This window comes from Cydia strobilella, chromosome 1 (assembly GCF_947568885.1).
Source record: "Cydia strobilella chromosome 1, ilCydStro3.1, whole genome shotgun sequence".
Taxonomy (NCBI): domain Eukaryota; kingdom Metazoa; phylum Arthropoda; class Insecta; order Lepidoptera; family Tortricidae; genus Cydia; species Cydia strobilella.
In genome coordinates, this window is record NC_086041.1 from 27,561,431 (window position 1) to 27,585,604 (window position 24,174).

Sequence of the window (24,174 nt, forward strand, 5' to 3'; positions counted from 1 at the left end):
AAAATGCTTTATTTATATTATCATAGTAAATACGTCGACCTATCTACAGATATGTTAAATACTGAAAAACATTGCATCGGGAAGCAGAGTACCTCACGCACCTAAAATCATTAGATATATCAACATAGTTGGCTCGACAACATATACTTGTCAGGATTATTGTTACATAAATGTAAATAAGACGGATTAGAATTGATCCGATAGCATTATATTAACAGTCAATAACTATGACTTAATTTACACCAATTATTCACATAATTAACCTAGTAAATTGTCTGTATCACAATAATAAATACACAAATTCACTTATCTTAGTGTGCGCCTATACGTTGCTGTGTGACACGACGAGCCACGACAGGATGAAGTAGAACAGGCAGATGGGGTACACCGCCAGGGCCTTCTTGCCTTCTGGTTGGCTGTCGCCTAGGAATTTTGTGGCCGCTGAAAATACACATAAAGTACTTAAACAACACCTCTACAAATAAATTTTATAAAAATAGTATATTATGCAAAGAGGGGGGCAAGTGAAATATTGGCTACGAGGGTGGGTGAGGGTCGCAGGCTGGAGTGAATTTAAGACTCGAGTTTGCAATATTCTTTAAAGGTCCCTTTTTATAGTTTTACGTAAATAACTCGTAAACGGTGTCCCGTAGCCAAAAATGTTCTTTTAGATACATAATCTACATAAAATTGTCTACACGAAAGATTATGTACACTTTCTGTTAGGACCCATACTTAAAAAGATTTTAAAGCGGGAAAGTTACGTATAATCAATCCTAAGATCGTCTTTTTAGATTTGAATAAGAGAATGGTGAATTATACGAAAGATAATCAGTGCCCGCTGACACCACAAACAGGATATGCCACTGGCACTAACTGGTAAAAATTATTACCTATACATATATACACGGTGTTTCATAACCCACTGAAAACCTAAAAACAGTGTTCAGAATCGATAGGAGAATCGATCGCGCTATGTTTTAATGGGGGTAATTTTTAGGGTTCCGTACCCAAAGGGTAAAAACGGGACCCTATTACTAAGACTCCGCTGTCCGTCTGTCCGTCTGTCACCAGGCTGTATTTCAAGAACCGTGATAGCTAGTTGAAATTTTCACAGATGATGTATTTCTGTTGCCGCTATAACAACAAATACTAAAAACAGAATAATATAAATATTTAAATGGGGCTCCCATACAACAAACGTGATTTTTTGCTGTTTTTTTCCTTAATGGTACGGAACCCTTCGTGCGCGAGTCCGACTCGCACTTGGCCAGTTTTTTATTTATTTTTTATTATTTTTACATGCCCATTCTACAGCTTTGTAATGCAACAATATTAATAACTAGCATTTGACACGTTATTTGTCATTGAGCAACACCCTTAACTGGCCATTGGTAAACCTTATCTCGTTGCAGTAAGATATGCCAATGGTCTGTTAACAGTGTTAACGATGGTAACTAGCAATTGTTTGACGTCACTAAAACGACGAAGCATCTTGTGTATCGACGAAGCAGTCGAATAAAATTGTTAAGAAAACTGAACAACTAATATTTTTATAAATATTTATCGGATTAAAGAATAAATATTTTTTTTAATTTATTTTATTTAAGAAACAAACAGTCGTTTACAAACAAGTTTACAAATATTTCTTAAATTAAGACCTGGAGTTTCATTATTGTATATAAATTGCAGTCTATAAAACAACAAAAACATAAAGTAGGTAGGTACTAGGTAGTAATAGTTTGAAGGTAGGTATAGGTAAAACTCACGAGAGCCGGCGGAAGATTTGTACTGAAACTGTAAATTATATCTAAAAGAAAATCCTCGCCGATTCTCGTGAATCGACCCATGAGTAGGTACAGGTAATAAAGTTAATAAGTAATGTAGGAATTAATAAGTAATGACATGATTTCCGGAAAGTGACATAAGTATACATAAGAAAAATTTACATAATTAATTAACTACCGAAAAACACATTTTAATGAATTAATGGAACAGTTAAACAAATCCAAATTATTAAGTTTTTCATTTTCGTTAAAAAGTTTACAAACACGTCTTATAAATACATTTCGTGCATAGCATGTTCTACTATAGGGAATGGAAAACATTTTTTTCTTCTGACAGTGGCGCTGACGTCTACGAGGAACTCTCAAACGTATTTGATGTAGTAGTGAGGGGACATCTAATACATTGTTCATAATTTTGAAAAGTAGGACAGAATCTACACAGTCTCGTCGACTAGCAAGAGTTTGGAGCTTATGATGTATCAGCGACTCGTTATAGTTAAGGTGAGTATGACCAGTTCTAAAATCGAGGGTTCTAACAAACTTTTTTTGTATTCGCTCCACTCTTTCAATATGAACATTATGATAGGGTTTCCATACTGCGCAGGCAAATTCTAGGTGGCTGCGAACAAAACTGTTAAAAAGGATTTTGTAAGTGACACTATTTTTAAATGGCTTTCCCACCCGTAAAATGAAACCTAGTTGTTTGTACGCCCTTTTTATAACCGATTCTAAATGAGGTATAAACGTTAGTTTTGAGTCCATAATAACAAACATGAGTTCAAAATAAAAAAATACGGTTGGGGTGTCTCAGGTATTCAGTGGCTCAAGTAACACCGTGTATATGATCTGTGCAATAACTCACCAAAAGTCGCCCACATAAACCCAATCATGGATATGACGAAGCGCAGGAAGAACAAAAAGGTGTTCTGCGTGGAGAACAGTATTATCCGGCAGATAACCAGCGCGAGCGCCACGGGGAATAGGCAGTAGCCCAGTACGCACACTGACTGGAAGAATGAGCTGGAACAAAACAATTGATAAACATCTAACAAAGTCACCAAGCTATGGTCGTATGGACAAATGTAGAGAAAACCATCCTCCCGGCTACGTAAGCTTAAATGCAAAGGCAGTTTTCTCTGCAAATTAAAGTCCTACGGGTCCTAAATGTATAAGTAAAATAATACCTACAGAATTATGCTAACAAATGAATAAACGAATGTAGTCATATTAGTGTCAAAAATCTTAAACACCAATATAATTACCACCAGACCAATCACAGACCAAAAAAATTAGGTGACTTAGTTTGGTATTAGCATGTAAAATAAATATTTTGGTATTTGATTAAGTAGTTATAAAACAAGACATTTTATTTTGGTTTTAAAATTGTGGACACAATTTCAATTTTACCGTCATATTTGATTGTTCTTATTGGTTTTGACTTTTTTTTATGACAATGAGACGGTAATGAAGTAAAAATCCAATTGTGTACTTACATATTGCCACCCAAAAGTTTAGAGTTGATGGTTACAACGGCGGCGCCTATCCAAACGAGTACAAACACCTCAGCAAACTCGGGTCCGCCGTCGTTGGAGTCGTCAGCGCGCTCGGCGGAGCCTTGCAGGAACGTGGCCATCAGCGTGCACAGCAGCAGCGGGCCCCACAGGTCCCCTGGAAATTTATTTTACTTTAAATAACTCGATGTCTTCTGAGTGGATTATGCAAACAAAATTGCATCGTTCAGTTCAAGTGGCTATAGCCAAATTATTTTTCACACCACATCACCCATTGGAGAAAGGGCTTTTTGAAGGAGGGATCAAAGTGACAATTTTCTGTTCTAAGACACGTTTTTTTTTGCATAAGTACAACTTTTTTAGCCTAAATTTATAATATTTTGGAACATAATAATTTCCTCATAGGTTATATAAAGAGCAGTATGGTGTTACATGGAAGTAAAATTATTTCCACCTTGGGCGTTAACGCTTGAATCCCTCACTACGCTCAGGATTCTATTTTAGAATACCTAACTACGCTCGGGATTCAATTGGGACGCCGCCGCGCTCGCTGTAATTTTACCACAAAAAGGACTGCACCTCGTGAAACTGTATCGTAAATCCAGCTTTGTCCTAATAGTTTGCTAAGATTTACGAAAAAGTTTTGCGAAGTGCATTGGGCGATTAATAACCTTTTACAATATGTTCGCCGTAATAAAACGCATTAACGAATATTTTATTGTAACTTTAAGTTATAGACGGATACTGAGTTACTTTTTGCAAGTTCAAATAACTAATACTCGTATTTTCAAGCTATTATCAGTTGATTTCGAGGAAAATAAACGAGATAACCAAGGGCGTCGCCAGCTGATGGGCTGGGGAAAGGAGGCTCAGGGGCGCAGTTCATATGGCCTATGGCTATGGCCAAGGGGAGGGGGAGGGCATGCATTTAGTTGGAAATTTTGTTCTCTAGCCCTGTCCGCCCCCTTGGCGACGCCCATGGCGATAACATTTCAAAAAGCGAATAAATTCATTCTATGCTGTGTAATTAATTTAAAACAACTTCAATAACGACTTCTTTATTTGATATTTTTATTTGTAAAACAATTTCTAAGGCGTGCTTAACGCGCGTACTGGAAGTTCGTTCCATTGTATCATTGTGTTTATTTAAACTGGTAGGTATTTCTTTTTTCAATCAGAGACACGTAATTCGTTAGAAATATTATATAATCTGTAATCGAGGCTTGGAGAGTGTTGTTGAAGAGTGTCTACATTATACAGTCACCATGGTGACTTAGTAGTAGGGATATCCCTCAATTATGAGGATAAAACACATACAAAGAATGTCTTATGATGTTTGTAAACACAATATTACATAATAGTTTTGAATGATTCACGGTTAAGTGTCACTAGACTTATTGTCGCGAATATCGCGATAGATGGCGCTAAGACGTTCAAGTTTAATATTGCTTCTAGGCTGTTATGATTTTTAAGGTGAGCACAGGAGGGTAGACGCCCGGACGACGCGAGAGAAGGTGGTTGTGTGCGAACAGATCAAGGGTGAGTGCTAGAATGATTGCTTTTATATCAAGTTTTGAACTTTCTTATGGTGTTATTAGGGGGATGATGTGTCTCACGTAGATTGACTAACGTATATTAGCATTCAGTGAGACCAGTGAGCCGAGGGAGTTATTGATTATCTTCATCTCATCATTTGTCCAGGCCTTGTGTATGTCTACATATTATTTCTCCAGTATTATCAATAAAAGCATCAGATCATTCTATAGATTAAATGGTATAGAAATATGGTGAGCTTGACGACAGTTATATTGATCCTGTGATTTTGTATAAAAAACCATTGATATCCGAATCAAACACGCGTAGTGACATTGTGTGTAGTTTGCTTGGACAGAGCAACAAGTGTGAACTGTAAACGCGACCAGACCAACGAGTGTGAATGCGACCGGTGGTAACGTTGAAAGCGAACGCAGCCGATGCGCACGAATGAGGGTAGACCGAGCACGGTCTACACAATTATGACACCAACCCGCTATCTTCAGTTACCCGTGAACAAGATGTAATGTTTTCTAAAATAAATATTGAAAACCTGATTCTTGTATTGTATTGTAGTTCGGGCGATTTTCCGCAACTCGACGACTTGCGCCAATTTTGCGTGACATGGGGGGTGGGCTAGTCCTGCCAGCCCAGCTCCTCGAGGAAACTTTCTTTCAAATCTGGACATTCTTGGGCTCATTCTACTCAGAATCGACAGCATTCTCCATCCTGCCATTAAAAAAAGATGTCCCAAAATGTCCATTCCATTACGTCATGTTTTAGTGTGAATTTTTTTTCATTTCATTTCATTTCACACATAGCGTGGCGTAGTGGAATGTACAATTGTCATACAAATTTTTGGGACTTTTTTTATAATCAGGATTGAATATGTTAGTGATTCTGAGTTGAAAGAACCCAAAAACACCAGGATATGTGAGAATCAGTTTTTCAATATTTATCTTACGACTTTAGCGACGAATGGTGTGACAGTTTGCTGGTGCCCATTTTTAAAAACAAAGGGGATGTACAGGAATGCAACAACTATAGAGGAATGAAGCTCATGTCACATAGCATGAAAATATGGGAAAAAGTGATAGAGAGACGCCTGAGAGATGAGTGATATAACACAAAACCAGTTCGGGTTTATGCCGGAGAGAGGTACAACAGACGCCATTTTTGCACTTCGCCAAATGTGCGAAAAATACAGACATGCCAAAAAGAACCTGCATATGGTGTTTGTTGACCTCGAAAAAGCATACGATCGAGTACCCCGAGAGGTTTTGTGGTGGGCTCTGAAAGAGAAATGCGTGCCTGGGAAGTATGTGGAGCTAATCCGGTCAATGTACAACCGATGTTGTACACGCGTCCGGTCAGCCGCTGGCACCACCGACAGGTTCATTGTCACAGTAGGCTTGCACCAGGGATCGGCTTTAAGCCCTTACCTCTTCCTGCTAGTTATGGACGCTCTGTCGTCGGACATACAGGAGGAGGCACCTTGGTGTATGCTGTTTGCTGATGACATTGTGCTTGTAGGTGAAAACGAACTAGAGGTGCAGAGCAGACTTGAGAAATGGCGGCAAAAATTGGAGAATGTTGGCCTAAAGATCAGCAGATCTAAAACAGAACACATGTTCTGCGATTTTGGCGGTCTCTCCAGTTTTGCTGCCATAGAACTCGATAGCGTTACATTGCCGGTCTGCTCCGACTTCAAGTACCTTGGTTCGCTCGTACAGTGCGATGGCGATATTGACCGTGACGTGAAAAACCGGATTAGCACAGGATGGATGAAATGGCGACAGGTTACGGGAACCATTTGTGACGCCCGTATGCCCCTTCGGTTGAAGGGTAAAATTTATAAAACGATCATAAGACCTGTCGTCATGTATGGATCAGAGTGTTGGGCCCTAAAGGTGACGGATGAAAAGAGATTGCATGTAGCGGAGATGAGAATGTTAAGGTGGATGTGTGGCGTGACGAGAATGGATAGGATAAGGAATGAGTATATAAGAGGAAGCCTGAAAGTTGTACCCATAACAGAAAAAGTAAGGGAAAATCGCCTAGCATGGTACGGGCATGTGATGTGGAGGGATGAAAGTCATGTGACGAGAAAGGTATTAAGAATGAATGTGGAGGGAAGTACGAGAGGAAAACCGAGGAAAAGGTGGATGGACTGTGTGAAAGATGATATGGAACTAACGCAAGTGAATGATGAGATGACGGGTGACAGAGATGTATGGAAGAAAAAGACATGCTGCGCCGACCCCAAGTGAATGGGACAAGGGCAAGCGAATGATGATCTTAGAAAACGCCTAACTGCGTCGAAATATCGGGAGTGAGCTCGAAAACAATACAAAAGGTAATCACGGGCCATATCTCGGTCAATATAAGTGTAGGGACAATATTACATGTACAGTCAAGGGCACAAATATATATACATTCCCAAAGTTTCAAAAATATGTGTACGCTCTTATACCTTAGACAATAAAGTCGTGTTCACATATTTTTGAGCCATTTGTCTGGATCGATATTTTTGCTTCGACTGTACTAAATAAATTTTGTATCAAGCAGAAACGTCTGCGAACGATGCTATTAAAGCTTAGAAATAAAAATTCACTGTCTTGGGTGGGACCTGAACCCACGACCACTGGATCACTAGTACAGTGCTCTACCATCTGAGCCACCAAGGCCGTACCCAATGCAGCAAATATTATTTCTAATGTCCCTTGAGCTAAAGTGTTGCTATGGGTGCTCCTGAAGGCCCTCTGCACCAGTGCTGTACAATAGGAAGACAAACTTCTGATTATAAAGACTCCCAGACTGCTAAAAAAGAAATAAAATAAAAGAATACAATACTTACATTCTTTTAACAAACTGGTCTTTTCTCTGGGGATAAGGACATGGTAGAATTTGTTACCAACAGCTCTAAGGTCACGGAGCTGAAATAAATAACATTGAAATAAAATTAAACAGAAATAAAAAGTATATTTTTGACATAAATGTAGAAAAAACCGGCCAAGTGCGAGTCGGACTCGCGCACGAAGGGTTCCGTACCATTACGGAAAAAAACAGCAAAAAAATCACGTTTGTTGTATGGGAGCCCCATTTAAATATGTATATTATTCTGTTTTTAGTATTTGTTGTTATAGCTGCAACAGAAATACATCATCTGTGAAAATTTCAACTGTGTAGCTATCACGGTTCATGAGATACAGCCTGGTGACAGACAGACGGACAGCGGAGTCTTAGTAATAGGGTCCCGTTTTTACCCTTTGGGTACGGAACCCTAAAAAGGAAAGTATATGAAACTTACAAATGTTTCTTTAATGGGCTCATCTAGGGTGTTGAATTCCATGCTGTCCCCAGAGGGCACTCCCCGTGTCGGAACATTCATTTCTCCCTCCACCACTCCCACATCTCCCGCTGGATACATCTGAAATGTTAGGCACAATGATTTATGATATTTAACACCTTTCTGGACACTAGACTAGGTGCCTATAGGCGTAATCCCATTGTTCTTTCTGGCGTAGTGTCCAGCATAGTGTTAATAATAATTATATGGACCAAAGAGGATATAATAGGATAGAGCGGTACTGGCATAGTAAATTTTGTAGCCACAGTAAATTCACTGCCATCTATCGACACACAATTAAAACTAAAAATAAAAATATCAAAAAACATATTTATATATGGATAAACCGGCCGACCGATCGACCACCGGTATGGCCTAGTGGGTAGTGACCCTGCCTGTGAAGCCGATGGTCCTGGGTTTGAATCCCGGTAAGTGCATTTATTTGTGTGATGAGCACAGATATTTGTTCCTGAGTCATGGGCTTTTCTATGTATTTAAGTATTTATATATTATATATATCATATATCGTTGTCTGAGTACCCATAACACAAGCCTCCTAAGCTTCGGCTTACCGTGGGACTACGTCAATCTGTGTGAGAATGTCCTATAAAATTTATTATTTAAATAATTTTTTTTATTTGCATTAATTATTTTTATATGATGTTGACCCATGTTATTTCACTGATATGCGTTAAAATTGTTAAATAACAAATGAAACTGTCAACGTCATCTATTCGAGAGTAGGCCAAAGGTGGTAAAACGTAGTGGCGCCATCTGTTCGAGAATCAAATTTTCTTGATTTTCAAGGCACATTTTTTCCTTAGACTGTGTCCATCTAATACGGAGTTACATAGTCTTTGGTATGGACAAAGATAATTTAGAATAGATAGAAGCGTATCATGATCTTTTTGAGCAATGGCACCATACCTTTGGCATATACTTGTGTAGATGGTGACACCTTTTGATATTTAACAAATTTAACACATATCAGTGAAAGAACAAGGATCAAAGCCAAATGGCATTCTAAAAGTTTTAATCCTGTGTCGAAAGATGGCAGTAAATTTACTTTGACAATATGCCTCTATTTAAAATTTTCTTTGGTATGCATAATCAATGTTTATTATCAACCCCCCTGTCTACTGTCAATATATATCACTTTTAGTTGTTGGAATGACAATAAACTAACCAAATTTCAAATTTAATTAAATTTAACAGAGGGCCACCACAAAAAACGAAAATCCAAACTTAGTTAACTGCCACTATATCGCTCTTGCATATTCAAGTGATAGAGGGAAAAAAACAATTTTGTTTTTCATGGTATCTATCTAGTAATAAAATATAATGATATTATATTTCATACACATATTTTATCTACTGGCACAAAAGACTGGTCAGTTTGCTTGCAACTACAGAATAAATAAAAGTATTAATTGCAATTTAATTAAGGTGCCTTGAATTCAAAGGGCAATTTTATTCTTTAAAGCAGTTAACTAAATCAACATTCTTAAATAACGAAACAAATTGCAATTTCATGCGATACAAAAGAAATTAGTGCAGCAATAACATTTATGACTCATTTATTTCATATTAATAAAAGTAAGTAATTATAACATGACAAAAAAGGCATTTGATAATCAGAACTATCCAAATAGTTTTTAACTGGAAGGCCTCTGAATTTCTAATCGGATTCGCACGTTTTACATCTGAAAACATAGGTTTGTATCCTTAGAGCTACAGAACATACTGAAAAGTCCTTTCAGGAAAATAAACCAGCAATAAGCTTGTAGTAAAATATTCAAAGTACTTACATCGAATTTTGTGTCAAACGATGTCATATTCGTATTTAAGAGTCACGTATTATATACAATGCTATAAACCTGAAATAAATAAAAATATTGGAATTCCAACACATCAAACTATTCATTCCTCTTCATATTGACAATTGACATGACATTTCTTTCTAGTAAAACTGTTTGAAACAGCTTTAAAAAAGTTCAATAAACAGAAAGGATTCCGTTCGTAACATTTAAAACAATGTCTTTATCTGAGTGCCATCCATTTTGGCCGGAAAAACTAGTATCCAAATTAGACAAAACCTATAAATAAATAAAAAATTAAGAATTGTCAAACGTCGTGTCAAAACTGTCAAACAGAACAGAACAATCACAAATCACAAAATCAAATCGCATCAAGTCACAAATTTCTTTTAGATTTAGTGATGTGTTTGTTTTTAACTTAAAATATGTTGTTTCTAAATAAAAAACGAGTAAATTCTTAGTGTAACTCATAAAACACCTCAAAGATATTGCTTACCACAGCCAGAAAAATGTCAAATTCATCAACAAGTATGAAAAACCACACGAAGAAAGCAAGTAGCAGCAGAGACCGGGACAGAAATAAATCCGTGGCGTCAGAATCAGGAGGCTCGAGTCAGTGTGATACTCCTCCACTCAATGAAAAGGCAAGTAAACATACTTTCTGACGTCCCACGCCGCTTCGCAACAATCGTACTACATCCAAAGTTGCGTTGTTTTTTGATTTAAAAATAATTATTGTTTACGGTCTATGGATAAAAAAAAAATCTAAATATTGTTTAGTATGTGCAACAAAATGGCTTTTATGATTTAGGACAGTACCACATCTCAGGGCAAGTTTGCTGGAGTCAGTGCCGACTCAGTACAATGCATGGCCGATCAAGTTGGTGCTGAGATCAATGTAGAGGCCGCCACAAACTTGGCAGAAGATGTCAGCTATAAGTTGCGACAGACTATATGTGTAAGTTCATATAATTTGTAAGTCGTATTTAATAGGTGTGTGTCATTTGATAAATTGTAGTTTAAATTAATAAAAATAATTATGATAAGTACTCTCAAACAGCTATATTACACTAGTAAAATACTTAGACTCAAACAAGAAGTATTTGATCACATCAAAATGTTGAAATCCTTAAACACTTTTACTATTGAGTACTTCCTTTAAAAAGTTGCATTTTATTTTCCACATGTTTCAGGCCATTGCTTTACACAGTGAGATGATGAAGAAGTCCCGAGTGGACACATGGGATGTGAATACAGTGCTGACACTCTCGGACACAAGCCCTGTGGTCGGAGCAAACACTGTGAAGTATGCTACTGTTGGGGAAGGAAAGATCTGCTGTGCACTCGTGAGTAAAAGCCTAAGCCTACATTTTGAATTTAATAGTTATTATATTGTAATGTATTGTATTGTAGTTCGGGCGATTTTCCGCAACTCGACGACTGGCGCCTATTTTGCGTGACATGGGGGTGGGCTAGTCCTGCCAGCCCAGCTCCTCGAGGAAACCTATCAAACCTTTGATGTTGAGTAGGACCTTGGGGAGGTCTCTCAGGGATCCGAGATGTTTTGCCCTGTATGGGGCCACTCTGCTGCACTCCAGCACCACGTGAGAGGCTGTTTCTTCTGTCTTCATGCATCCTCTGCATAGGGGACTGTCTGTGACACCTGTTATAAAAAGATGTTTGTTAAATACCCCATGACCTGTTATGACACTGGTTACCATGCTCAGTCGGGTCTTTCCTAATTGAAGGAGCACCCTTGTGAGCTTTCCGTTGATGCCAGGCATGGCTTGTTTGGCCTGTCTGCATCCAGTCTGGTTTAGCCAATGTTCTGTGTGTAGTTTTGCCTGTACGTGCCAGCAGCATTGAGCGTACCTTGCTAAACAGTATCGGGAGGATCGGTTCTGGGCCAATCGCTCCCGCACTCGATCCTTGCCTGACAAGCTCGTCCGCAGCATCGTTACCCCGGGATCCGCTGTGTCCTTTGATCCATTGTAGGGTGATCTTATTGTTATGACATACCTCCATTAGTCGTTCGTGGCATTTGTGTATAAGTTTGGAGTTATTATATTATGCATGTATGGAATGAGCACTCTTATGGTTTATTATTTCTCTATGCTACTACTATATTAATTCTACCCATTTCTCATGCTCACACATATTCTAGTAATGGACAAAATGCTTATTTAAAGGGGAAATACTAAAACAATCAGGCTGGTCTGGAAAGTGTGCCATTTTATATAAGTTTATTGATTTACTTTACATAAGAACAGACTGAAACAAAAAATAATATGAACAAGATAAAAATAATTTAATAATAACACAAAATCTGCTTTCATTAAATGCCACTGAAAGGCATTATTTTACAATTGAAATAAATAAATAATAATAAATAAATAAATATTATAGGACATTCTTACACAGATTGACTAAGTCCCACGGTAAGCCCAAGGAGGCTTGTGTTATGGGTACTCAGACAACGATATATATATAATATATAAATACTTAAATACATTGAAATGAAGATAATAATAAAAAACAATCTTTTTTTCATCAAGTTAATGCCTGCGCAAACTGGCGGAGTGCAGCACAGATAACTTTTATCAATGTATGTTCTTCCCTATTTCAATTACATTAAGGTGGAAATTTGAATGCTCCGAGACTAACCTCGGAGCATCAAGGCTTGCACAAACTGGCGGAGCGCAGTCACTAATCCCTTTTGATAGAGTACACGGCGGCGGCATGCTGCGGCATCCCCTGGCATGCGCCAGTGTTCCCTGGTGCGCCCTCGCGGTATCGCAGGGGATTTTCCTTCGCTGGTGTAAGCTGCGCGGAGAAAATCCTCCTTGATGATCTGCGCTGCGCTCCACTGGTTTGCGCAGGCCTTTCGAAGGATTCTAATCACATTTAAACAATTAACCATAATCAAAAAAGAACAATAAATTTTACACTGCTATCAGCATCTTCTAAGGATAGTTACGCAAACGACGATATCAAACATTAAAAAAAAACTGCCTTTGTCATATTTTTGACTATCCATCATGGTTCTTCAGTTATCATTTTCTTCTGGTTCTTCAGTTATGGCTTTCTTCTCTTTAGCACGTCTCAACAGTGGCAGCGGCACCAAACCTATCAAATTTTTCCCCATTCCCATGAAACTACTGCCTAAACTGAATATCTTTTGTGGGTCCAAAATACCCGTTAGTGCTTCAAACTGAGGCGCTGACATAGCAAAAACTGCTAAACACAGTATTAAAAGCGTTTTGAAGATTTTCATTGTTATTTTTGATTTCTTCTTTCTTATTATGACTTGAAGAACGCAAATGTATGTGTGTTTTTTTTCGAAGCCGGAGGTTTTTATATCAGTACTAAAGGGCCATTTTATATTTAATAATTGAACTTGTATGTTTAATAGTGCATGAAATTACTATGTTACTGATTTATAACCATTTTGTTTAGATCAAATAATAATTTAATTTCACAGTGGTATATACATTATTATCGTAATTTATTCTTGTTCTAGATCAGAGATGGGCAAAATGTAATCGACTAACGATTAACGATTAAGATTACAAGAATTAATTGCGACTGACGATTGAAAACGACGATTGATCAATCTTAGTTGTATAGAGTGCAACTAATTTAGTTGCAACTAAATTAGTTGCCGATTGATTTCGGACAACTAAATTTTGTAATCGACTAATTAGTTAGACTATTTTCTCGCGACTAATGTTAGAAGCAAATTGAATAGAATACCTCGGTATGGCTATGTTGACAGACTGATTAGGACATCTTAACGGATGTTTAAAAATAAAATAGTCATGTATTACTTACGATATTTTGACCGTTTCTAAGGAGTGAGATCTGTTCTCACTATTATTTTGCTACAAAAGTAAGTAAGTTTAATGACCACACGTTAAAAACAAAATAGACCGCGTATATAATAAACAACATGCAGAGGTGTCATTCAATAGAACGTGTTATTTTTAGAAGATGCGTCGGCACTTGCACCAAAATGCAACAAACAACTTCCAGTTCCAGGTAAGTAGGATTATCCCATTGTTTTGTCACCGCGTGACACTAAAAAGAGTTTTACTATTGTCAGAGACAGCAAAATATTGATAGTTTCTATGTCTAAGATTTAATCAGTATCGTATAATTCAAAGTATTAATAACTAGCTGTGCCCGCGGCTTCGCCTGCGTGGAATTCGGTCTGTGTCAGTAAGCGGCTAATTCACCCCTAATTTATCTCCCTGTCCCCGGGAGACGGAACTTAAAGTAAAGTTGACAAATGGATACGCTAGAGGACTGTAGTCCAGATAAAATATTTTACAATTAGGTACCTACCACCAAAGATAGATATAACTCCGTAATAGATGGATACAGTCTAAGGAAAAAACGTGCCTCGAAAATCACGAAAATTTGATTCTCGATCAGATGTCGCTACTACCTTTTGCCTACTCTCGTATAGAGGGCGTTAACGGTTTCGTTTGTTATTATTTAACAATTTTAACGCATATCAGTGAAAGAACATGGGTCAAAAAAATAAAAATAATTAATGCAAATAAAAAAGATCGTTTATCCATATTTAAATACATTTTATCGTATTTTAATAAATCTTCATTTTTAGTTTTAAAGTGTGTCGATAGATGGCAGTGTGGTTACAAAATTTACTATGACAGTACCGCTCTATAATATTACATCCTCTTTGCTACCACTAAATAAAATTACACTCCAAAAGGTTTTTGTTGCCCTTATTCAAATTTTTGACGTGATTTAAACGGCATAGAGTAGTAGGTGTATATCGAACGATACAGTACCATTTTTGTATTTTTACGTCCTTGACTGTACCTATCCAAATCGGGTACACTACATATTTCCGAAAAAATATTATTCCGAATTTTAGAATGTCGAATTTTATCATTCCGATTTTTAAATGCTCGACCCATCAAAATTCCGACTGTCATAATTACGAATGATGAAAATCACGAAGATTTATATTTCCGAAAACCCAAAAAGCCGAATTTTGTAAATTCCGAACTACATAATTTCGACTATAACAATTCCGATGGTGGCAAACACCGAATTTAACATTTACGATTTTCAAAATCACGCAGTCTCAATTTTTTGGATAAAAACTACCCTATGTTCTTCCACGGGACTCAAACTATCTCTATACCAAATTTTATCTAAATCGGTTTAGCGGTTTAAGCGTAAAGAGAAATTAAAAAAAGTTTTTTTCATTTTTTTGTGTTTTCACTCGGGAATGGTGTCATTTTGATATCATAAATGAATTCGGCATACCCGATTTATACAAAAACGATACCTAACTTGGCCTAGTAGCTAAAATGATATAGTTATCAAGATAAAGTTTTTAACCCCTTTTTCCATGGGGGATGAATTTTTAAAAACGCTGAAAAAAAAATCTTGTCTAATCTATCATACATTTCTAAGAAGTTTCAAAGCATTTGTAATGGATTCAAACTTTCAACCCCCTTTTAACCCTGTTAGGTGACGAATTCTTGAAAACGCTAAAATTACTTTTCCTGTATTATAATAATATGCCCATTATACAAAGTTTCAAGTAACGCACTCAAAAAAAAATTGAACTCCATACAAACTTTCAACCTCTATTTCACCTCCTTATGGGATGAGTTTTCAAAAACGCTAAAATTAGTTTTCTTGTATTTCAATAATATATCTTCTTACGAAGTTTCAAATTGCTAGCTTAAAATAAATCTTGAACTCCATACAAACTTTCATCCCCCTTTTTAACCCCCTTAGGGGTAAAATTTCTCAAATTTTTATAGCCTATAACCTGGCCGTGGATTTTTTCGACAGATTAGTAAAGTTTGCATCAAAATCCGTTCAGCCGTTTTCATTTGTAGCGCGGTCAAATAAACAGACAAACAGATAAACAGACAAACAGATAAACAGACAAAAATTCTAAAAACTGTTGGAATGTGTTCTGTTATCGATTCTAAGTGTCCCCAGCCAATTTTTTTTCGAATATCTTCCATGTACAGACTTTCGACCCTCTTCCGCTTTATTATAAGTATAGAAGATGCACCAACCTACTTTATTGTTTGCGATTTGTAAACAATACAGTTTTTCGCTATTTGTCGTTATTACCAATATATCGTTATAATAATATTATGGCATTATTTGCATTGTCATTCAAGCATTTCAAATTAAACGTGTATACATAATTTTAGCTCAATCGGATGAAGATATCTGCTTCAAAATAAGTCGCAAAATTCTACCCAAACTAACATAGTTACAACATACGAGTACCTCCGTATGTTACATACATACGTACTTGTAGTTACATATTGCAAGATAAAAAATGCAAAAACGGGCGACTACGTAGTTTTAATATAGATTTAATCGTGAAATTTAGTCGATTGAAACTAAAACTAATTTAGTTGTTAGTCGAACATTCTCACAACTAATTTAATCGCAACTAAATTAATCGCGATTAAAAAATGACGATTGATATTTTTAATCGATTGATTAGTTAACTAAAATATTAATCGATTAATGCCCATCTCTGTTCTAGATAATATATTTTTCGCAGTTCTAGTTTAATACAAACATGTTATTTAAGTATTATTTTTTTACTGTGACGCTGACACTAGGCTGACCGTGTCCTGCTGAATCCCTTACATAGGATTCACAAAAAGCAAGGCATGCAAGAAATAATATTTTATCACATAATTAATGTCATTAACGCGATTAAATTTCATTATTTTACCTTTTTTCCGACGTTTCAACTAGGTTGCACTAGCTGTGATCTAATGTTAGTGTCTTAAGTATTCTATGTTCCTAACATAATTTAATCCCAGAAGATTTACGATTAATATTTGCATACGTATTTTTAGGAGCCTGTGATGAATGTGACTGAATATGCGATGACGTCACAGAGCTATGTGTACTCCACAACGCCCACCGTGTCCGTGGAATGGATCACAGACGAGAAGAACTTAAACAACAACACCAACATCAGTGCTGCTTTACAGAATTATTATACTAAAGTAGCAAGAGGTAAACAATATCCACCAGTTATCAGTTATCACCTATCTATAATTATTATGTCAAAGATGGTCTTAACATTTTTAATCGTAAATTATATTTTCAAAAATATTTATTCATTTTCCGAGACAAAAAAGTACTACTCCATCTTTTACTCTTAAGATTAAAATTGAAAATTTTAAGATAAACCATCTAATTTAACCTCTCATGAGGTCATGATTCATATAAAATAATAGATATAATAATCTCAGTACCTACTTATTTATAGGTACATGAGCAAAAACTAAAATATTTAGCGGTTTTAATCCACCTGTCTTTAAACTCATTGTCTTTCGGATAATATGGACACATGTCTCCAAAATTAAAACTCATTTTCCAAATAATTTTATTGTACTTTTCCTTAGTAGCCTACCTACTGATTACTAAAGACGTCACTAAAGCGCCTGGCCTTTTTTGACCAAATACCTATCCCTAAGTGCATTGCAGATCGTAACACAGCGTTCAATTAAAGTTTTAAGCTGTAGTTTTTTTTTATTATTATTTTATAGTCTTTTATCAGAATATGTGGTATCGTTTGTTTAATTATCTTCCATTGCTAATTCTGTGTGCCCTTTGGCAAAGGCCTCCCCCAACATTTTCCATTCTTCTCTCTTCTGTGCCAGTCTATTCTAGGTTTTGCCAGCTGTCTTTACCATGGTGTAGATTGGACATTTTTAAACTTTTTAACTTTTGAATGAACAATATAATTGTATTTGAATATAATTACATGCTAAGTTCCTTAAATCTAAGAATTATACAATCTAACAAGAATCCTAAGAACTAAGAAATTTAGGTACTACTAATAAAACTAAAACTAAATTAATCTTTAAAAACTAATCGAATAACCCACCCCGCATCGCTCCCGGCGAAAAGGTGCCCATCACGCTAGCCGCGTTTCCGCGCTGAACCGCGATGGACAACCTCTGCGCCAGGAACGACCCGGAGCGGGGGTCGTGGCCCCTCTCCTGCAGGCGGCGCCCCAGCTCCCCGAGAATTTTTTTGGCTTCCGCGCACCAGCACCCAGACGTCTCCACGGCAAGGGGAACGAACAAGAAGTTTGATAACCCGCCGTACTTGTCCCTCTTGAGGGACGCCGCCTGCTCAGCATTTTTAAATGAGATGAACTTCTAATTGTACGACAAATTTCAGCAATATTGAACCTCAGAAAGAAACCTAAAGAATTAGCAGTGGAAGATCTCACAACGAACACTCGCATCGGGCCAATATTCCCGAACCTGTTCAACTTGGCGGTGCTGGTGCTGAACGACGACAATCTGAACGCGCTCAATGTGCCGGCTAAGAAACCGCTGCAGGCCAATGTGCTTGATATGGTTGATGCGCTGTGTTCTAATCCTTGCAGTTTGGATACCAACATACAGCAGCAGGTTAGTTAAGGTTTAATACACTATCTTAGGCTGCCACTCCGCTGAGGCGGAGATGAGAGCTGAGAATCAATTATTTATTGCTGTTTTAGTTATGTTTTTCTAAAGTGAAATGTATAATTTCTTTGAGAAAAATAAAGTTCTCTAAACCAAAAGCGAAAAGTGTATACAAATAGAGAACCCTAGCGGGTCGCTGGCGGTCAATGTGTTAAGGTTATTCCTGAGCACATAAATACCTAAAGAATAAAGCCGTATAACTAACATTACCTTATACTTCAGTTTCAGCGATTGTTTCCTGTGATGGTGTCCAACATCCTCGGCAACGGCTCTCTAGCAGATAAGATGGTTTTAATACTCACCAAAATCACAAGGACATGGCCTTCCTTTATCACAATAGGTATGTAGTACGCTATCTTTATTTTACAAAAAAAAACGAAATATCTTCCGCTTTACGCTTTTAATTTACGATCATAATCACGTATCTGATTTTAGTTAAAATCTAGCATGCTTCTTTTTACGTCATATTCTTTACGTTATTCTTTAAAAAAATAAAAATGAGTGAGAACATGTGTGTGAACAGCAATCTACATACCAATAATAGCCAGACTACCCTAGAACATTTCAATCTTTATTTATTTCGGTGGGTGGTGATTTTTGATTTTTCATAAGTGTACCTACATAGGTACATAATTATTACTTTAACAGGTAATGCATAATAGTACATTGTGCAACATGGGGCGTAAGTTAAATTTTGCATTATTAATTACGCCCCGTGTTACACGCAATGTTTTTTATCACACTTGCGATACAAAAATGAAGTATAAAGACAAAAAACTGTTAATTATAATACTAGAAACTTCATAACTCCCTGGGGAAAACGCTTTTTCTATAGTTCCCGCTGAGCTTGCGTGCAATTCCATATTGAGCGAGTGTGATGAAAAGAAGATTGCTAGTCTAGTAGAACACAATAATAACCTTAGACTTATGCTTTCGACAAGAACCTTACCTTATCCTTACTATTTAGTCAAATTTAATGCTCATTATGAACCGCCAAACCGATATGCTAATTTAAAACTTAATTAAACATAAAATAAACTGTAACTACATACTCGTACCTCTGTTTCCATAATTCAGCTGGCAGGTTTGAAAAGGCGTATACACTTGACTATTATACATATAACCATTGCAGGCAAAGGCATTCTGTTCGACTACCTCTCCCAAGGCACCTGTGAGCGGCTGACGGCGCCGATGATCCGCTGCGTCGTGGCGCTGGGTCGCCGCGCGCTCGTGCAGTGCCTCGGCGACCACCTCGACCACCTGGACGCGAGGGTCCACGCTCCGAGGAAGGACCACGCCGGGGTCGGCCTCCGGGAGGCTCTGCTGGTGTGTATACTGGACCATACTCTAGCTACAGCTGCTGCAGGTCTTGGCGATAACCTCGACCACCTGGATGCGAGGGTTCACGAACTGAGTAAGGAACATGCCGGGGTCGACCTCCGGGACGCTCTGCTGGTGCGTATACTGTACCGTACTGTAGCTACAGCTGCTGCAGGTCTCAACGACCACTTCGACCACCTGGATGCAAGGGTCCACGCTCCGAGGAAGGATCACGCCGGGGTCGGCCTCCGGGAGGCTCTGCTGGTGCGTATACTGTACCATACTCTAGCTGTAGCTGATGCAGGTCTCGGCGACCACCTGGACGCAAGGGTCCACGCACCGAGGAAGGATCATGCCGAGGTCGGCCTCCGGGAGGCTCTGCTGGTGCGTATACTGAACCAAACTCTGGCTACAGCTGCTGCAGGTCTCGGCGACCTCCTGGATACAAGGGTCCACTTACCGAGGAAGGATCACGCCGGGGTCGGCCTCCGGGAGGCTCTGCTGGTGCGTATACTAAACCATACTCTGGCTACAGCTGCTGCATGTCTCGGCGACCTCCTGGACGCGCGGGGTCATGCACCAAGGAGGGCCGGCCACGCCGGTGTCGCCATCAGGAAGGCTTTGCTGGTGCGTGTCACACTATTCATACTGTAGATGTATCAATAGATAGACGCTGCCAGACTATTGAGTTTAGCAAGCATTGTATTTGCATTGGAATACTGAATTACTGGAAAAAAAATACTATCTCGGTAAATTTGCTAGGTCACCCCTTTTACAACTACATGGTATTTTTCGTACAGGACGTGTCGACATGCCTGCTCAGGTCCGAGCGGACGACGTTCTTGGAAGACTTCGTCATGACAGACTACACTCTGTATGAGATGCTGGGCGACTCGATCTTACCGCGACGGACACTGTTTCATTATAAAGGTAAAGTCAAAAAGTCCCCTTTATAAATGTATAAATGTAAATGTGTAATGTAAATGCCGCGAGGCTAAAGCACTCCAAATACGCCAATCTGGAACCGGCGTACGACTGTTCCGGTCGCGGTGGAGATAGTAGGGATATTATATACCTACAGGGTGGCTAAAAATAAGTGCATTTCCATCACCAGAGAGGTTTTGGGATTATACTGAGCAACTTTTATTATGGGACCAACCACGAAATTGCAAAGAAAAAATTTACCCTCCCATAGAAAATGGACCAGCCGAAATATATAAAACACCCAATTTTTTTCGTGATTTCGGGGTTGACCCATAGTAAAAGTTGGCAACGGGAATGCACTTATTTTTTAGCCACCGTGTAAAGATAATAATGGGTCTGCTCAGACTGCTTGACAAGACGCCCTCTGCGGTGGGTACAGACCACCTGTGGCGGTGGGCTACTGCCGGCCGCCCGCGACCGACGACGTCCGTATGCTATGTACGTAAATGTATTTTCTCAAAAATGGACGGCAAAGTCGACGTTGCCGGTTAAAAAGTAGGTCGCGAAGTGCGTAGTTTATGGTCAGTCAAAAAATTAAAAAGTTAAAACATTGCAGTCTCGATTTCGGGACTGCAATGTTGCATACAAATTCCATTATTTGTCGAGTTCCAAACTTTTTAAAAGTTGAAGTGGCCATATCAAATGAAGGCTTAGGTCCATTAAACAGCCAAACAGATGATTAGTACTTATTATTATAATGTTGGTACCGCGACTATTTAGGTGTCTCAAATAGGTTGGCGTATTTTCAGCAGAAAAATACACTTCCATTTTTAATTAAAAAAATAAAACGGCGGCAAAGCAAATCTTTTTCCTTTTTTCTGTGAAAATATATATATAAGAATGTTGCTTCTGTAAAATATTTCTATTATATTTGCATTTATTGCGCCATTTTTGAGAAAAGCACTATATATGCCTCGGCTAGAAGGCTACTTGCTGGCTTCGGATTCAATTAAACGGACTCCCAAGGTCGTCCGTTTAAAACGAATCCTCAGCCAGCAAGTAGCTACTTCCGAGCCTCGACAATAATGTACTATTGTGGTCTGGCTCACCCGCCACACGCGACGTCTACTTGAGGCAAACGAAGGCCGCCGCAGCGTCTATTGTACATAATAGGGCTGATTACCAAAGAAAAAATAGTTTACTTATGAGTTTAGTGCAATTCGTGACGTGGCATAGTAAAGCAGTGTCAGGGCGTCCGTCGCGGGTGGCTTTTTAAATAGACTGGAGTCTAAGAGCGTTTCACATTATCTGATCCGATATCGGATGTTGGATGACCATTGGAGAAAAACAATGGACCGTGGTGTTTGGAAGCGAAGAAGTTGGTAAGAGACTTGGGGCGGCGTTTACGTGATAGAGGTTGCGATCCCCGTTCAGGCTCCTACTTGGTCCAACAAATATCGCTTGCTATCCAGCGCGGCAATGCCGCAAGTATATTTAAGTAAGCAAGTATAAGTAAGTTTATTTGGACAGGGTGGGGGGTCGGAATGGGGTTTATGTTTAGTATAGATAATGTGTATTTTCTAGTTAGTTTTAGTGTTTTTCTTTAGTTTTATATGTACGTGTTTGTTTTAGTTTTTAACATTTGACAATGGTTAAAATCTATACGTGGAATGTGTGACAAGTTATATGTTATAATAATAATAATAATAATAAAATACTTTATTGTGCACTACAAAGAAAAATACATGTTACAAACAATGACAGGACATAAGTGAGTAGGTAACAACAGGCGGACTTATCGCTAAAAAGCGATTTCTTCCAGACAACCTTCAGATAGCGATTCAGTGGCTAGAAATAAGTTATTTGCTTTTGAAATGAAATAAAGATATTGGTCATGTATATTGTACAGACTTCATATTAGATACTTTCCCGTTCGCATTCTAGAACCTTACTTTACCTTCTTACCTGACTAGAAACTAGAGGATTTCCCCACAATGTTGGCTTTCACCAAATATTTTGGATAAATATATAAAAACATTTCGTACTTAAGTGCTAAGAAACACTGTCACCTGCCAGTGTTCGAACCTAAGTTTTTCTGTTTGGTAGGCGCACATTTAGCCGCTAGGCCACCACCCCTTTATTTAATGATTTGCTTACAAAAGACGTTTAATAATGAATATCTTGTTCTTTGCTAGATGAAAAGCCGGTACACACAACGAACGCTGACAAAACATCGGAAGAAGAATTCCCATACGTACTACCCGTTCGACCTGTCGCGCGGCGCCCTAGAATTAGATCCATACCCTTCATGAAGCAACTCAACGGTATCCACAGAGAAGCAGTCTTCGAACCCACCAAATACTCCACAAAAAGTATACACATAAAGTTAAAAAGTTGCCGGACAAGAGAAATCCCGCTAAAGTTAACTAGAGTGCAAATAACTAGGGCCCAAATGAACATGAACACAAGTGCGTCGTGTGTGATAAGTGCGCCGAACGGCGACGTGGTCGTGGCCTGCGGGCGCTTGACTAGATTTAAGTATAAACTCAGTAATAGTGATACCTTTCCAATGTTTGGAGCTTTAACATTGTAGGTTAAGTAAATAAATTATGAATTAAAAGCTGCTTTTAATTAATAGCTAAGGTTCCTCGATATCATATTGCTAAATTGTCAAAGGAACCCAACGAACAGCGTGCGAGGTCTTTTTAACACCCAAATAGTCCGCTTAGTAACTTCTGCTGCTGACTGTACAAGTTTTGTAACAAAACTGTACAATCCTTGAGAAAGAAGAACAGAGTAAAATCGACAAATGTTTTTCGACCAAATCAGGAAGTTGGCAAGTCGCGAAGTAACCAACTGGTCCTGTAGGCCGAGCACATGATTGGCGCGACAGTATCTCGCCGCGAGATAGACTACCCGTCTTTTACTAACTGTATGAATTAACGGGGGACGGGTAGTCTATGTCGCGGCGAGATACTCTCGCGTCAATCATGTGCTAGCCCGGCTGTTATTCTCCATTGTCGCGTGAGTCAAATTCAGGATCCGGAGTGAAAAACACTTAATGCACTAGTGTTTTACTATTAGGTACTTACAGCAATCTGGACCGTGATTAGGTTCCTAAGAGTATCGTATCAGGTTTAGGTATCAGTCTTGCAGACCTAGCTATAATATGTATATCTATATCTCCCTATACTACTTACTCGTCCATACAAATATAAAAAATGTATTTCCACTTCCATTTTCCATTATCGATGATTTTTAGGGTTCCGTACCCAAAGCGTAAAAACGGGACCCTATTACTAAGACTCCGCTGTCCGTCTGTCACCAGGCTGTATCTCATGAACCGTGATAGCTAGACAGTTGAAATTTTCACAGATGATGTATTTCTGTTGCCGCTATAACAACAAATACTAAAAAGTATTAATA

At 38.3% G+C, this 24,174-nt stretch overlaps 2 protein-coding genes across 2 annotated transcripts; one reads left to right on the top strand and one right to left on the bottom strand.

Moving 5' to 3' along the window:
- Positions 1–192: 192 nt before the first annotated feature.
- Positions 193–10,133, bottom strand: LOC134744200 (protein YIPF6). The gene is made up of 6 exons (XM_063677922.1): positions 9,989–10,133; positions 8,142–8,261; positions 7,689–7,767; positions 3,281–3,455; positions 2,650–2,807; positions 193–441 (listed from the first exon to the last, which is right to left on the bottom strand). Exons 1-6 carry the CDS (start codon positions 10,013–10,015, stop codon positions 323–325), a joined length of 678 nt encoding a protein of 225 aa, XP_063533992.1. The 5' UTR covers positions 10,016–10,133; the 3' UTR covers positions 193–322.
- Positions 10,134–10,345: 212 nt separating this feature from the next.
- On the top strand, positions 10,346–23,364 carry LOC134743021 (uncharacterized). Its single transcript, XM_063676291.1, has 9 exons — positions 10,346–10,641; positions 10,809–10,955; positions 11,191–11,343; positions 16,876–17,038; positions 18,215–18,450; positions 18,727–18,844; positions 19,637–19,830; positions 20,625–20,754; positions 22,944–23,364. The coding sequence occupies exons 1-9, from the start codon at positions 10,507–10,509 to the stop codon at positions 23,339–23,341; spliced, it is 1,674 nt and encodes a 557-aa protein (XP_063532361.1). The 5' UTR covers positions 10,346–10,506; the 3' UTR covers positions 23,342–23,364.
- The last annotated feature ends 810 nt before the right edge of the window (positions 23,365–24,174 follow it).

Excerpts from the sequence above, each read along its gene's own strand:
- LOC134743021 (XM_063676291.1), top strand. The coding sequence starts at position 10,507 with ATGTCAAATTCATCAACAAGTATGAAAAACCACACGAAGAAAGCAAGT. Across the intron at positions 10,642-10,808 it reads CTCCTCCACTCAATGAAAAG|GACAGTACCACATCTCAGGG; the intron begins GCAAGTAAACAT and ends TTTATGATTTAG. Across the intron at positions 19,831-20,624 it reads GCCTCCGGGAGGCTCTGCTG|GACGTGTCGACATGCCTGCT; the intron begins GTGTGTATACTG and ends TTTTTCGTACAG.
- LOC134744200 (XM_063677922.1), bottom strand. The coding sequence starts at position 10,015 with ATGACATCGTTTGACACAAAATTCGAT. Across the intron at positions 2,808-3,280 it reads AAACTTTTGGGTGGCAATAT|CTCATTCTTCCAGTCAGTGT; the intron begins GTAAGTACACAA and ends GTTTTGTTCCAG. Across the intron at positions 442-2,649 it reads GTTTATGTGGGCGACTTTTG|CGGCCACAAAATTCCTAGGC; the intron begins GTGAGTTATTGC and ends GTGTATTTTCAG.